The sequence below is a fragment of the Macrotis lagotis genome, chromosome 1 (genome assembly GCF_037893015.1).
Source record: "Macrotis lagotis isolate mMagLag1 chromosome 1, bilby.v1.9.chrom.fasta, whole genome shotgun sequence".
Lineage (NCBI taxonomy): Eukaryota > Metazoa > Chordata > Mammalia > Peramelemorphia > Peramelidae > Macrotis > Macrotis lagotis.
Genome location: NC_133658.1, coordinates 173712740 through 173727169, shown reverse-complemented (window position 1 = coordinate 173727169; position 14430 = coordinate 173712740). Strand labels below are relative to the sequence as shown.

The window sequence follows — 14430 nt, the reverse complement described above, 5'->3', positions numbered from 1 at the left end:
AGAAGTCCCTTTGTCAAAATTGTATACTTTTAAGAAAATCTTTCTTTGAGAGGCCATATACTCTAATGATATCTGGAAAGATTGTAATACACTGTTGTGCACCTTTGAACTAATCTAGACATTGTGGAAAGCAATTAGAATCTATGACTTAAAAGTTTAATTAAACTGTGTATACCTTTTGACCCAACAATACAAAGAGATCAAGATATGTACAAAATATATAAATTTGTTCTTTTGTGGTGGCAAAAAAAATTGAAAACTAAGGGTGTGTTCCACAATAAGGAATGGCTTAGGAGTTATGCTTTCCAAATGTGATGGGATAATATTATGTTGTAAGAAATAACAGAGGGGTAGGTTTCAGGGAAATGGGAAGATGTTAATTGATACAGAGCAGAGTGAAGTGAGCTAAACTAAGAGAATAATTGTTTAGTGATAACAATATTGCAAAAACATCTTGGAAAGACTTGAGAACTCATCTATGTAATAATCACCTGCAATCATGATGAAATATGATAGCTACTTTCTGATGGTGAGGTGATAAAGATTGAGAAATTGAGAATTTTTTTGACATGGTCAATGTAGGAATTTGTTTTGCTTTATTCTACATGTTTATAAAATAGCTATTCTGTATGTTTATAATAGCTTTTTTCTTTTTCAGTGGAGAGGGTGAATGTAAGATGGAGAAAAGGCAAATTTTCATTGACTGAAAAGAATGAAATTTAAAATTGAAATTATTTTTAAAATGATCACGTTAGCATTAACTTAACCAAGGTTGTTGTAAGAGCCATAGCAGACAATGTAATGCTCTTTACACATCATAAAAATAATCAAAAAAGACAAACAAAAAACTCAACTAAGATGATAGTGTACTATACCAGTTATAAAAACTGGTCATAATAAACTAATAAAAAACACTCTGAATAACTGAAAGATGGTTTAAACTCTGAAGGAGAATTTGTCTTTTAAGAAAGACCATCTTGGGCAGCTAGGTGGCATAGTGGATAAAGCACCAGCCTTGGAGTCAGCAGTACCTGGGTTCAAATCCGATCTCAGACACTTAATAATTACCTAGCTGGGTGGCCTTGGGCAAGCCATTTAACCCCATTTGCCTTGCAAAAAAACCCCTAAAAAATAAAAAAGAAAGACCATCTTAATCCAAGTGAAATAATTTCTAATGGTGGAATTTTGGGCATTGAGACAGGTGGTTGGGGAAGATACCTTTGGACAGGTTGCAACTGGTTGCAAGGGAAGTAATACATGGAACACAGAAAAAATTGAAGAAATAGTATAAAGAATATAGTGAAATGGTGCCAAATGGCAATGATAGTTATGGCTGCTGCAAAAAGAAATGTGATATAAGTCATTCCCCAACTGATAACTTGTCAAAGGATATAAACAGGCAGTTTTCAAAGGAAGAAATTAAAGCTATATATAATCATATGAAAAAATGCTCCAAATCATTATTGATTAGAAAAATGTGAATTAAAACCACAATGAGGCATCATTTCATATCTATTAGATTAGTCAAGATGACAAAAAGGGAAAATGATCAATGTTGGAGAGGTTGTGGGAGTATTGGGACATTGATGCATTGCTGGTGGAGTTGTGAATGGATCCAACCTTTATGGAGAGCAGTGTGACCCAAAGAGCAATAAACTGTTCTTAGCCTTTGACCCAGCAATTCCAATTCTAGGTCTATATCTGGAAGAAATTATAAAACATGGGAAAAGTCCCACATGTTCCAAAGAATTCATAGCAGTCCTTTTTGTAGTGGCAAAGAATTGGAAATTGAGGGGATACCTATCAATTGGAGAATGTTTAAACAAGTTATGGTACATGAATATTATGGAATACTGTTTTATAAGAAACCATAAATGGTCGGACTCTAGAGAAGCATGGAAAGACTTATAGGATCTGATGCTGAGCAAAGGGAGCAGAAAGAAAAAGAATGTACACATTAACAACAACACTGTGAGATGAACAAAACTAATGGAAGTAGCTCCTCTCAGCAGTTCAGAGAGCTAGGACCACCTATTAGACCAGCTATGGACTATATTATCCCCATCCAGAGGAAGAAAAATAAAACAATACAAAACATACATACAAACAACAAAACTCTTCAGGATCTGATGAATACTTTATAAAAACTATCTCTTTTGTATCTCTTTCTTTTCATCCACATTCCTCATACTGAAAATAACTGTAAACATGTTTATCAAAATATGTTTGTACAGTGCTAACCTGACTGTTCACCACTGAGGGGAGGAAGGTTGGAAGGGAGGGTGGAAGGAAATTCTGTAACTTAAAAATATGTATGTGCATATGCATGAAAATAATAAATACATTTTTAAAAATGGAATCTTAAAAAAAATAAAGTGTTAACAGGGAAATGGTGGTAACTTCCCATTTGGAGGCTCATAGACCAATGATTGTACAGAATGATTCTGAACACAGACTACTTGCTGAGAGTCAGACTTTTTGGCAAGTCTTATACTATCTTGTATGGTAACCAAGGCTCTCCTCCTTTGGGTGATGGTTCTCTCTCTTTGTGTGTGTGTGTGTGTGTGTGTGTGTGTGTGTGTGTGTGTGTGTGTATGTGTGTGTGCGTATGTGTGTGCAGTGTGTGTACAGTGTGTCTTCTGCTCACCTTCTCGGAACTGTTTCCTTTTTTCTGTGTCTCCACAAGAACAGATTTCCTTTGTCAGGGACCCACTTGTTTGTTTGTCTTTCTTAATAAATTATTGGTGACTAGCTGACTAACCAAATGACTCTATGTAGGGATAAAAAAATGAACAATTCTGGAACTAGTCAGGTTGTCTAGGGCTAGGGTTCCTTCAATAGTCACCTTCTGCAATACTTTCCTTTTCCTTCTTCCCTCTAGCAGCTTCTAGTAATCTTCTCTAGCAATCTTCCAAGATTACTTCATATCTGCTTTACATACATTTTGTAAATACCTATATGTCTCTCCTGAGAGGATGTAAGTTCCTTGAGGGCAGAGATGCCTACAATTTGCTCTTTTGTATGCTCAGGGCCTAGCACAATATCCATCAATCCAAATATGTGTAAAACATGTATATTACATATGTGTGTATATACACTTTTGTACATATATTTATCATTTAATATATGCTTAATTCATTCTGATTGCTTATAAGTCTACTTCCCAACTTCTGTCTTCTTGGGTTAAACATGTATTCAACACTAGGAAGAACAATCTGAGGAGAAACTGAGCAGGTCATAATAAATTTCATTGCTCCCATCTTTGGAAAGGGCTATTCCCATTGCTTTCGTGGAAAATTCTCTACTTAAATATTAGATCTTGGAAAAATGATATGTGGTTGAATTGTCCGAGTACATCCATCTGAGCAAATGAGGTTGCTTGGTGTTTCATAGAAAAAGACTGAACAATAATTTCATTTTATGTTGGTAAGCCTGGGGTTAGGCTAAAACTCTCCCATTATTGTCGGTAAAGCTAATGCTGATTACTGTCAAAAAAAATGAGTCTTCTTTTGTCCTTGGCTATGATAACCAGTACTCCCTGAGAGCAGTTGGGCTTTTGCCCAGTGGCCCCTGGGGGAAACAAGGACTTTATGTCATTTTGGGAGTGAGAACAATAATAGCTGGTCACCTAGGGAAGCTGCTTAGGAGACTGGCATCCTGGGTAATTGACCAGTTCGCAATATGGAGATTATCATATTCTAGTCACTGAAATCACTCCTTTGTTCAGGGAAAAAAAATGTACATTTGTTACATTTAGGAGCCATTAGATCCCAGTTTCAAAACCTTATTAACCTCAAAAGGGGTCAACTTTAGTCCCAGGCATGGTGTGGTATAATTACAGAAGTTTTAAGTCATTATTCTTCTCCCTTCCCCATAGATAGTAAACTGTTAAAACTGCCCTCCTAATGTCCAGTCTCCCAGTTAATAGGATGTTGTCCCTTCTCAGCAAGGCAACTGATGGGAAGTTAGTTTTCCTCAACTGGAAGAAGGGACTAGAGGCATCATGAGAAGTTCAAAGTCCAGTTTGAGGAACTTTGGGGCTCCACAGACAGAAGGACCCAGAAGTACAGACACTCCAGAGGTGAGCTGCTAGCCCAGATTGCCTATAATCATGGACAGCCGGAAACCTATCTGTCTTATTGATTTAAGGGATGATTGGCCTGGTCAGAATTTTGCTGTTTCTCTGATTATTCCTGTACCAATGCTTACTAGATTCTGATCAATCTATCTATCTCCTTTCAACTTCCTCCTGCTTCTCTGCCTTATCTCTGCCCTGAGAATTACATCTTACCTACAGGGGTCTCCTCTCTTGTAATTTATTACTTTTAGAATAGATTGTGCCCCTAGAAAGATAAGCTGATTTTTCATTCAGAGGGAGTGCTTGCTATAAAGGTTTGTTATAAAATATTAGAGGGGCACAATATATTCTAATTGGAGATGAGAAAGATCAAAACCCACCTATATCCTGGTCCAGTTTTTTTCTTTTCGTTATTGTTGTTCAATAATGACTGACTCTTTGCGATCCTGTGAGCCACAGCACATCAATATTGAGTATGGGGTTTTCTTGGCAAAGATACTGGAGTGATTTGCCATTTCCTTCTCCAGTTTCTTTTACATATGAGGAAACTGAGGCAAACAGGGTTAAATGACTTGCCCAGAGTCACACAGCTAGCAAGAGTCTGAGGTTAGAGTTGAACTCGGGTCTTTCTGACTGCTAGCCTGGAGCTCTATTCACTGTGTTACCTAATTGCCTTTTATTTTCACCTTTATATTATTTCACTTAGTGATCTCATCAGCTCCTTTAAGTTCAGTTACTGTCTCTATGAAGTTGATTCCCATATCTAAATATCTATTGCCCTAATTTCTCTCAAGAGCTCTAGCTCTGCATTATCATATTCCTTCTGGACAACTCAAATGAGATTGTAAATTCTTATCTTAAACTCAATATATCCAAAATAGAACTCATGATCTTTCTTCCCAAACCCTTCTCAACTTTCCTAATAATTGCCTGTCAACTAACCAAAGGCCTTAAATTTAACTGCAAGACTATGATCCTAAAGCCCTTTCCCATTCTGTCTCCCTCCTCTCAATGCTCTCAAACATGATGACCTTCCTAGAGAACATGAGTCAACATCTGTTCAGGGTTTTCCATGAGCCAGATACTGTGAGTTTCAGTTTAGACTTGAACACAAGTAACAGATGGTAGAGAATACTGGAACTCTGCTTCTCTTGTTTTGGATGCTATATATATTAATGAAAATTAAAATCATATAGGCTTTTTTTTGGTTGCCACTTTTACATTGTTGACTCATAGGATGCTCAGTCACGGAAAATCATCTCTTTACCCCTCCCTCTGGTGTGACCCACTACTTCCCCAACTACCCTCCGACCTTCTTAATGTGCATTTCTTCCATGAAAATCTGCTGGATCACTCTAATTAGTTTTTGTAACTTCGGGCTTTACCAAAACCCTCCTGTCTTTCCTATTCATTCAATACTCTTCCCACCCCACCTCTACCCTATACATCAATCTGCCTCTGTCCCTGTGGTTATAAATCTTTCTTTCCACTTCATCTTTGGCCCTTTAATAGAATGAAGAGAGAGAACAATTTTTTCAGTCTAAAAAGAAATTTCCACTTTCTGTACACTTTAGTCCCAGAGCAGTATTTTAGAGACAGGCAGTCTGTCGATTCAGTCTGCAGTCAGGGAAAATCATTCCTCTCGAACCTGGCATTTCCCTTTCCTCCCTAATATTTACAGGGCCAGGGATTAGGGCCAATTCACTGTTGGGTCAGTGTCTGGTCTCTGTGCTTGCTGTGGTGGCCTGTTCCCTCCTATTTGAAGGATTCAACCTCAACCTGAGCTCAGTTGGCTGTGTTGCCCCTTACTTTAAGTTCACAGGGGGCTTCTCAGTCTGTGGGCTCCTCAAATCAGGAGGTGGGGGAGGGCAGAAAGCCTTCTCATTTGCCCTGCTCTTCACCACTGTTCCCCTAGCCCCTGTTACTCCCTTTTTGAAGCAGAGCATCGTTTAGTCATGAGACATGCTTCAGAAACTGTCTGAGCCGAACTCAATAAGATCATAGCAATAGCCTGGAAATAGCAGGCTGTCCTGGTCCTGTCCTGGTTCAGGTCTTGGAAGGCGGAATGTCCCAGTGGCCAGAGCCTGCTCTTTGGAGACATCTCCAAGCATGGGTCATGGTGGAGGAGAGGGAAAGGCAGGGCACTGCATTCTGAACCCTACTCTCATAGAATTTAGAACTAGTAGGGAGGGACCTTAGAGATAACAGAAACCCATACTCTAAAGAGCAGAAGGAAGCCCCAACACACACATACCTGAGTGACAATCCCTCTGCCACATTCCTTTCAAGTGATTGTGTAGTTTTCTCTAGAAGACTTCCTCTGGGAATCAGAAGCTCAATGTTTCCTGAGACAGTTCATACAGTTTTTGAATATTTCACATAATAGGAAGTTTTCCTATACTGAGCCCCAATCTCCCTCTCTGACTTTTCCAATCTTCAGTCTTAGTTGTGTCCTTGGCAGCCAAGTCGAGCAAATAGAACTCCTCAGCTATCTCATGACAGCCCTTCAAATATTCAAAGTTGATTATCAATTCTCCCCCAAGTCTACTCTTCCAAGTGAAACATGCTCAGTTCACTAGACTGATTCTTAAGGGTTTTGGTCTTCAGTCCTTTAATTATTCAGACCTTCCTCCTGAGGATAGGCTTGAGTTTGTCAAAGACATTCTTAAAATGTGTTAACTTTGCATTAACTCTTTTTGCTCTTTTTGGCTGTCACACTGTTGACTCATGACAAGTTTTTATCTTGGGTCTGGAATTCAAATACAGATCTCTGATTCTAAATTCATTACGCATGCGCGCGCACACACACACACACACACACACACACACACACACACACATGTCGCTATATAATGAAGAAGCTTGCTATTATTATACTAGATAGAGCAGAAGACCTAAAGTCAGGAAAAAACCAAATTCAAATCCTGCCTCACCTAATTTACTAGTTGCGTGACCCTCTACAAGTCACCTAAACTTTTTTGTGCCTCAGTTTCCTCATCTGTAAAATGAGTATAATAATAGTACTTATCTTACAGCTTATTGTAACAATCAAATGAATGAGCATTTGTAATACACTTTGTAAACATGAAAGGACTAAATAAATGCCATCATCAACATCATCATTGTCATCTAAATGCTACCTTCATCATGATTATCGATATTATAGACAGGAATTTTTTTTATTTTTATTTTTACAAGGCATTGGGGTTAACTGGCTTGCCCAAGGCCACACAACTAGGTAATTATTAAGTGTCTGGGGCTGGATTTGATCTCAGGTACTCCTGACTCCAGGGCCAGTGCTCTATCCACTGTGCCACCTTAGCCACCCCCCAGGATTTTTTAAAAATGATGTTTCCATGTAGTTTAAAATTTAACAAGGATTTTCTCAAAATTTTTCAATGAAAACTTACACAAAATTTTATAACAGAAATTGTGATGAAATAAAAGTTATTAGAATCAATTTCTATTCTGTGTTAAAAACAGCAGAAATTTTCTCAAATTTTTTGGGAAAAATCACTATTTTATACCTGAGATTAAATATGATTAAAATATTTAATATATTTTCATGTATAGTTTTTCAATCTTAAGAGAATAATGGTAATAACTATGGATCTATTCATTTATAGCTAGGGGAAGAGGGAATTTGTGTTTACAACTGAAATAGGAAATAAGATATTTATTCATTTTATGGGGAAATTTGGTATTAAAATTTGTCAAGCAAAAATTTATAATGATGTCATAGAAAATATGCCCATAGGGAAATATATGAAAGTTATGAAGTTTATAAATAAATTTTAGATACAATAAACTTCACTATGTTGAGGCCTCATAGCAACAATTGACTGCTAATTAATTTGACTTAAATATGATTCTTAAAAAGTGACCCTTTTATAAGAAACTAGGAAATTGATACTGTCAAACTATCTCCATCTAAACCTTAGCTTTGATTTTTCTTTAATCAATACATATGGTGTTAGTATTCTCATTAAAGAAATTGGTTTGCTAGTTTGATTTTCAAAGGAAGTGTAAAAACTGTCAAAGCTGATGATTTCTGACACCTTCTCTGTAAATAAGAGGGCAACTTTTTTGGATAAAATGTAGTTTCAACCATATATCATCTCAAATTCTGAAAGTTTTTCAGCTATTGATATGAGGAAACAAAGAAAATAAATATTTTCTAAAAGTACTTAGGTAGCATTCAGTACACTGAGGAGGCTAGATAGAAGAAATACTAAAAAGAATGCTCAAGGAAAATGCATACCAAACATTTAAAGCTAACTTATTTTCTACTAAGGTCTTATTTTTACAAAAAGATGTATTTGGTTTTATGACAAAGCTTTCTTAGATATCTCAGGATCATTTCTATGGAAACTTGGGATGCATGTTAGTGGCATAGTGGATCCAACCATTCTGGTGAGCAAAAATAGTGCCTTTTGGGGTCATTTTTCATTTAGAATCTCCCCTGAGATTATAGATTATATCCCATTTAGCCCATATATATATATTATTTGCATATAATAGCAGCTATGTAGATAGAGTACTGAATCTAGAGTTGAGAAGACATGAATTTCAAATATATCCTCAGGTACTACTTGTATGAATCTGAGCAAATCACTTAACCTTTTTCTACCCTATCTGTAAAATAGGGATAATAATAGCATCTACCTTACAGAGTGGTTGTGAGGATAAAATGAGATGTTTGTAAAATGCCTTGAAAACCTTAAAGTGCTCAGAAAATACTAAGTTTCATTAAAAATAATAATAATAATAATAATTAAATATTTTAATATAGATTTTGAATTACATGTAAAAACAAGTAAATTTTTAAAAATTTTGAATTCCAAATTCTATCCTTTTCTCCCTCCTCCACAGTCATTGAGATGGCAATTTGACATATGCTCTACATGTGCAGTCAAGCAAAATATATTTCCATATTATCCATGTTGTAAAAGAAAACTCATAAAAAAGCCAAGAAAAATATGGTAATCTTCCATCTTCATTCCCATCAATTCTTTTTCTTATAAAGGATATCATTTTTCATTAGACCTTTGGAATTGTTTTACTGAGAATAGCTAAATTAGTCACAGTTGATCATTTTTCAATATAGCTGTTATGTATACAATGTTCTTCTTGTTCTTGTTCATTTCACTTTGCATCAGTTCATGTAAATCTTTCCAAGATTTTTTCTGAAATATGTGTTCATCATTTCTTATAGTATTCCATTGTATTCATATACTACAACTTGTTCAATGATTCCCCAGTTGAGGGGCAGTTCCTGAATTCTAATTCTTTCTCATCAGAAAAAGAGCTGCTATTAATATTTTTGTATATATATATATATATATATATATATATATATATATATATATATATATATATATATAAGACCTTTTCCTTTCCTTTGATCTCTTCACGAATCAGAACATTCAGTGTTATTACTAGGTCAAAGGGTACACACAGCTTTATAGATCTTTGGGCACAGTTCCAAATTGCTCTTTAGAATGATTGGATTAGTCCACTACTCCACCAACTGTGTATCATTTTCCAATTTTTCCAAATCCCCTCTAACATTTGTCATTTTCCTTTTATATCTTATTAGTCAAGGTAGGTTGGTAGATATGAGTGGGTACTTCAGAATTGTTTAAATTTGCATCTCTCTAATCATTAGTGACTTAGAGCTTTTTTATGACTATAGATAATTTGATTTCTTTGTCTCAAAACAGCCTGTTCACATCCTTTGACAATTTGTCAATTGAGGAACAACTCACATCCTTACAAATTTGGTTGAGTTCTCAATATATTTGAAAAATAGGCCTTTATCAGACAAACATGATAAAAATGTTTTGTTTTTCTTCTAATATTGGCTGCCAATTGGGTCTCTTTGTGCAAGACTTTTTAATTTAATGTAATCAAAATTATCCATTTTATTTCCCACAAAGCTACCTTTTGTTTTGTCATAAGTTCTTCCTTTATTCATAGATCTGACAGGTAACATTTGAGGTTACCATAATGTGTATTAGTATTATTCTTTATGTATATCACGTATCCATTTTGACATTTTTATTGAACATAGATGTGTATATGTTATCTCCTCCATTAGAAATAGGTCTCTTGGGTTTTCTTAGAATTAAATAATTTATTTTAAATTAGTCTATCCATGCTTCAGAGTCCCTTTATTGAATATAATTTTTTTATTAAATTATGGTTAGGCAAGATGCATTCAATATTTCTACTCTTTTGTATTTGTTATTAGGCTGCAATTTTTGCAAAAGTACCAAACAGCTGAGAAATAGGTATGTCCACTTCTTTCCTATACAATATTCTGCAGAGGCCAATTCTAAAATTTTTTAGCTTTCTTGTTTATTTTTGTGGTTAGGTTTATAATGGTCTTAAAGGGATAAATTGAGATTTCTCATTATTATAGTTTTATTTTTCATTTTTTCCTATGACTCATTTAACTTTTCCTAATTAAAATTTCCCAACTAAATTCTTTAGATTCTGTGCCATTTAGTGCATAAATGTGTAACATTGAATGTTTTTATGTTCAGGCTTTTTATTCATTGTCTATATTGTACTAATATTTATTGAATGTGGCACCTTTCAGCAAAATTCAGTTTACCTGTTTATTTCTTTTAATTAGGTCTATTTTTGCTTTTTTGCTTTGAGAGAATGCTTTTTTTACATCACGTACAAAAATTAATAGCAGCCCTATTTGTGGTGGCAAAGAATTGGAAATTAAGTGAATGTCCTTCAACTGGGGAATGGCTTAACAAACTATGGTATATGTATGTCATGGAACACTATTGTTCTGTTGGAAACCAGGAGGGATGGGAATTCAGGGAAGCCTGGAAGGATTTGCATGAACTGATGCTGAGTGAGATGAGCAGAACCAGAAAACACTGTACACCCTAACAGTAACATGGGGGTGATGATCAACCTTGATGGGCTTGCTTATTTCATAAGTGCAACAACCAGGGACAATTTTGGGCTGTCTGCAATGGAGAATACCATCTGTATCCAGGGAAAGAAATGTGGACTTTGAACAAAGACCAAAAGACTATTACCTTCAAATTAGGGAAAAAACCCATTATCTTATTATGCAATTCTGCTATCTCATACTTTATTTTTCTTCCTTAAGGATATGATTTCTCTCTCATCACATTCAACTGAGATCAGTGTATACCATGGAAACAGTGTAAAGACTAAAAATGCCTTCTGTGAGGAGTAGTAGAGGGAAGCATGAATGGGGGAAAAATTGTAAATCTCAAAAATAAATAAAATCTTTTTTAAAAAAAAGAGAGAATGCTTTTTAACTTCAGTTGAAGCAGAACAAATTCTGCTCATCCTCATTTTAACACTATATCTTTCTCTTTTAAGTGTATTTCTTGTAAATATTCTTGAATTCTTTCTAATCCATTCTATTATCCTTTTCCATTTTATGAGTTCATCCCATTCATATTCACTGTTATGACTAATTGTGTAATTCTCTCTAGCCTGTTCTTATATCTGTCCTTGATTTTTCCCCCTTATCCCATCTTTTCATGTTGCTTGTCCCTCCATACAACTGTCTGTTGTATAAACTCTTATATACTCCTTTATTGCTAGATTATTTTTTTCACTATTCTTCCTTCCTCTTTCACAGGGCTCTCCACTTCCTTAAACTTCCAGGCTTCTTTTACAATCAGTAAAACATAACAGGATTATTTCCAGACCCTCTGTGCAATTAGACTCCCTCAAAATCCCAAATAATGATAAGAGTTCTGAGGAGTCATCTCCCCACAGTGCCTTATAATTTCTCAATCATATTGTGCTGTTTTTATTATTTTATTTCTCTTGAATCCTGTACTTGAATGCAAAAATTTCAATTCAGCTCTGGTAGTTTTATCAAGAATGCTTGTAAATTCTCTCTCATTTAATGCTGTTTTTCCCTTGAAGGAATTATCTTCGTTTGGCTAGGTAGATTATTGTTTATGAACCAAGAACTTGAAAAATTATATTAAATTCCCAATTTCTTTATAGTAGTGACTTAAATCTTGTGTTACCTATGGATTTATATTACTCTGTAGTACAGCTTGCAATATTTTTCTTAAGACTTAGGAGCTCTGGATTTTAGTTATAATACTTTTACAAGTCTTCATTTGAGGATTTCTTCTATTTAGTCAATATTAATTTTTGAGTTTATTTACCAAAATGTTATTTCTCCTTTTCACATCTTTCTTCCATAGTTCTCATTTTTAAAAATATTTTTAACTTTTCTGGGAGTTTCTGTTTGACCTGCATCTAATCTACATATTTCAATTTTTGCTTGTGGATGTTTTTAGGTAATTTTCTTCTGTGTATCTTAAGCTTCCTTTGTCAACACAAGCTCTTGATGCTTATGTTCTTTTTCATTTATTCATTTTTCTACCTGTCTTGACTTTGGATTTCATTAGTGTTGGGTTCCATGCATTGTGAGTGGGGGGAAGTAGTGAGGTTGGCCTAAACTTGTCCTTTTATGACATTCTTTAGTTTTCATAGCTCTGGCTGAAGGTCTGCAAGTTTCCATGCTTCCAGAGAAGTCTATTCATTGCTCTCCTGGGCCAAACTCTGCAAGTTCCTGACCCAAGCTTAGGTATACTAGCTTGTACATGATTGCTTTTTGCAGACTATTCCAGATTAGGTCATTGTTAGCCTTGTGGGAGGTTTTGCAGACTTAGAACAATGGCCATTGGCTCTCCTTTGGCATGAGATCCCTCCCCTGATTATTCCACTGCAGTCTTAGATGCTGGGTAAAGGCTATAAATGAGTTTCTATTGCTTGGCTCAAGTTCAGAGTCATCTGGTTACATTTCCAGAATTTGCTCCTCACTCAGTATGCAACAAGGGTGGCTCACTCCCTTGGCTCAAGCTCAGTCACCTGGGTACATTTTAAGAAAGTGTTCCTTGCTCAGTATGCAACAAGGGTGGCTCACTCTTTTTTCCAGTTTCCCTGGATGGATGATCAAGAATTAGATAATGGAAAACAGAGCTGCCAAGATGGTGCCTGTTCTTGCACCCAGCACTAGTTCAGGGAATCCCTGGGATTTCCTTCTGACCCAGCTTCCTGCTTTAGTGCTCCTTTTTGGTTCTCTTCATTTCCAGAGAATGCTTCCACAACTGCTACTGCCTCTGGTGGACCTAACTAGTTCCCACTCCAATATCTACAGACCTCTCTGTGTCTTCCAAAGTTGCATCAAATGGGAAAAAAAAAGATGATTCGCTGTAATTTTTTCCCCCTAGGCTTTCCTGATTAGGGAATCTTCTCACTCTGCCATCTTGACTCCATCTACTTTAAGGGACTTTCTTTATAGAGCTACCTTCTGCTACCTTGGGATATAGAGTAGGATAAGTCTTAAACTATCTTAAGCTAGTCTCTGAGGCTTGGAGGTCTGAATGTAGGCCCTAGTTTGCTAGTAGATTCCTTTTCCTATTGCTTGTAAGATCTGGTTGACTTGTGCAGCTATGAGAAAGAGTCACTCACTGAAATTTCTCATTTGATTTCTTTTTTTTTTTTTTGATCTGGTATAATTCCTATGTTTTTACTGGAATAGGTGTATGGGAGCTGGGTTGCCTGCAGACCTCCATTTAGGACACCACCTGGGTTGCCATTTACATTGTATTTTTTTATTAAAGGAGTAATACAATGAGAAAATACTAAAAGAAAACTTTTGTAGTTGTATTTGTGATGCAAGGGCCCAGTCAGCCAAGACCATAGATCTTAAACTTATTTTATTTTATTGGAAGAATGAGACAAAAGAAAACATACTGGAGTTTCATTTAGTTTTTCTGATTTCTTATTCTAATGATCACTGGGCCAATATTTTATTCAGATGTTGAACAATGCCTCAATTGATGAAGAGTCTGTTGGGAAGAGAACATGATATTATTAACTTCCAATTGGATTATCCATGGTCAATTCAACAAACATTTGTTATTCTTATAATGAAAACAGAATAGACATTACAAATCCTAATGGAAGAATCCAAAATTGGTGTATCTTCCTTGTTTCATAGACTGGGTTCCAGATTTGGTCCTGTCCTAGTGATCTGTTTTGATCCTTTTGTTTCCTGGAATATAAATTCTGATTAAATCAAAACAAATATCAATATAGAGTACAATGAAGTTATATCAGTAGACTATAAAATATAGCCAATGAAAGACTTCAAAGAAGAGAAATGAAAGATATTAATAGCTATATGTTGGAAAGATCAGATGGGGCTGAACACATGAATGGAAGGGCTGACAAGTGGACAGTCTGAGTGCTCCTTTGGTACTAACCCCTATTGGTATCAGCAAAAAATGAGGATGGCCTCCAGCGTGTTAAGTGGGTCCCTA

General features: G+C 35.6%; 1 protein-coding gene across 6 annotated transcripts in view; it reads right to left on the bottom strand.

Annotated features, from left to right (window-relative positions):
• The window catches only part of KIF16B (kinesin family member 16B), a 563734-nt gene that overhangs the window by 171218 nt on the left and 378086 nt on the right, over positions 1 to 14430 (bottom strand). The window contains exon 27 of one of the 6 annotated variants that reach the window (XM_074209407.1): positions 13871 to 13956. The exons of the other annotated variants lie outside the window; for them this stretch is intronic. Within the exon in view, the coding sequence (XP_074065508.1) occupies positions 13918 to 13956 (39 nt within the window). The 3' untranslated portion in view covers positions 13871 to 13917. Of the gene's footprint in view, positions 1 to 13870; positions 13957 to 14430 lie in introns of those variants that run through there. 6 annotated transcript variants of the gene reach the window in all.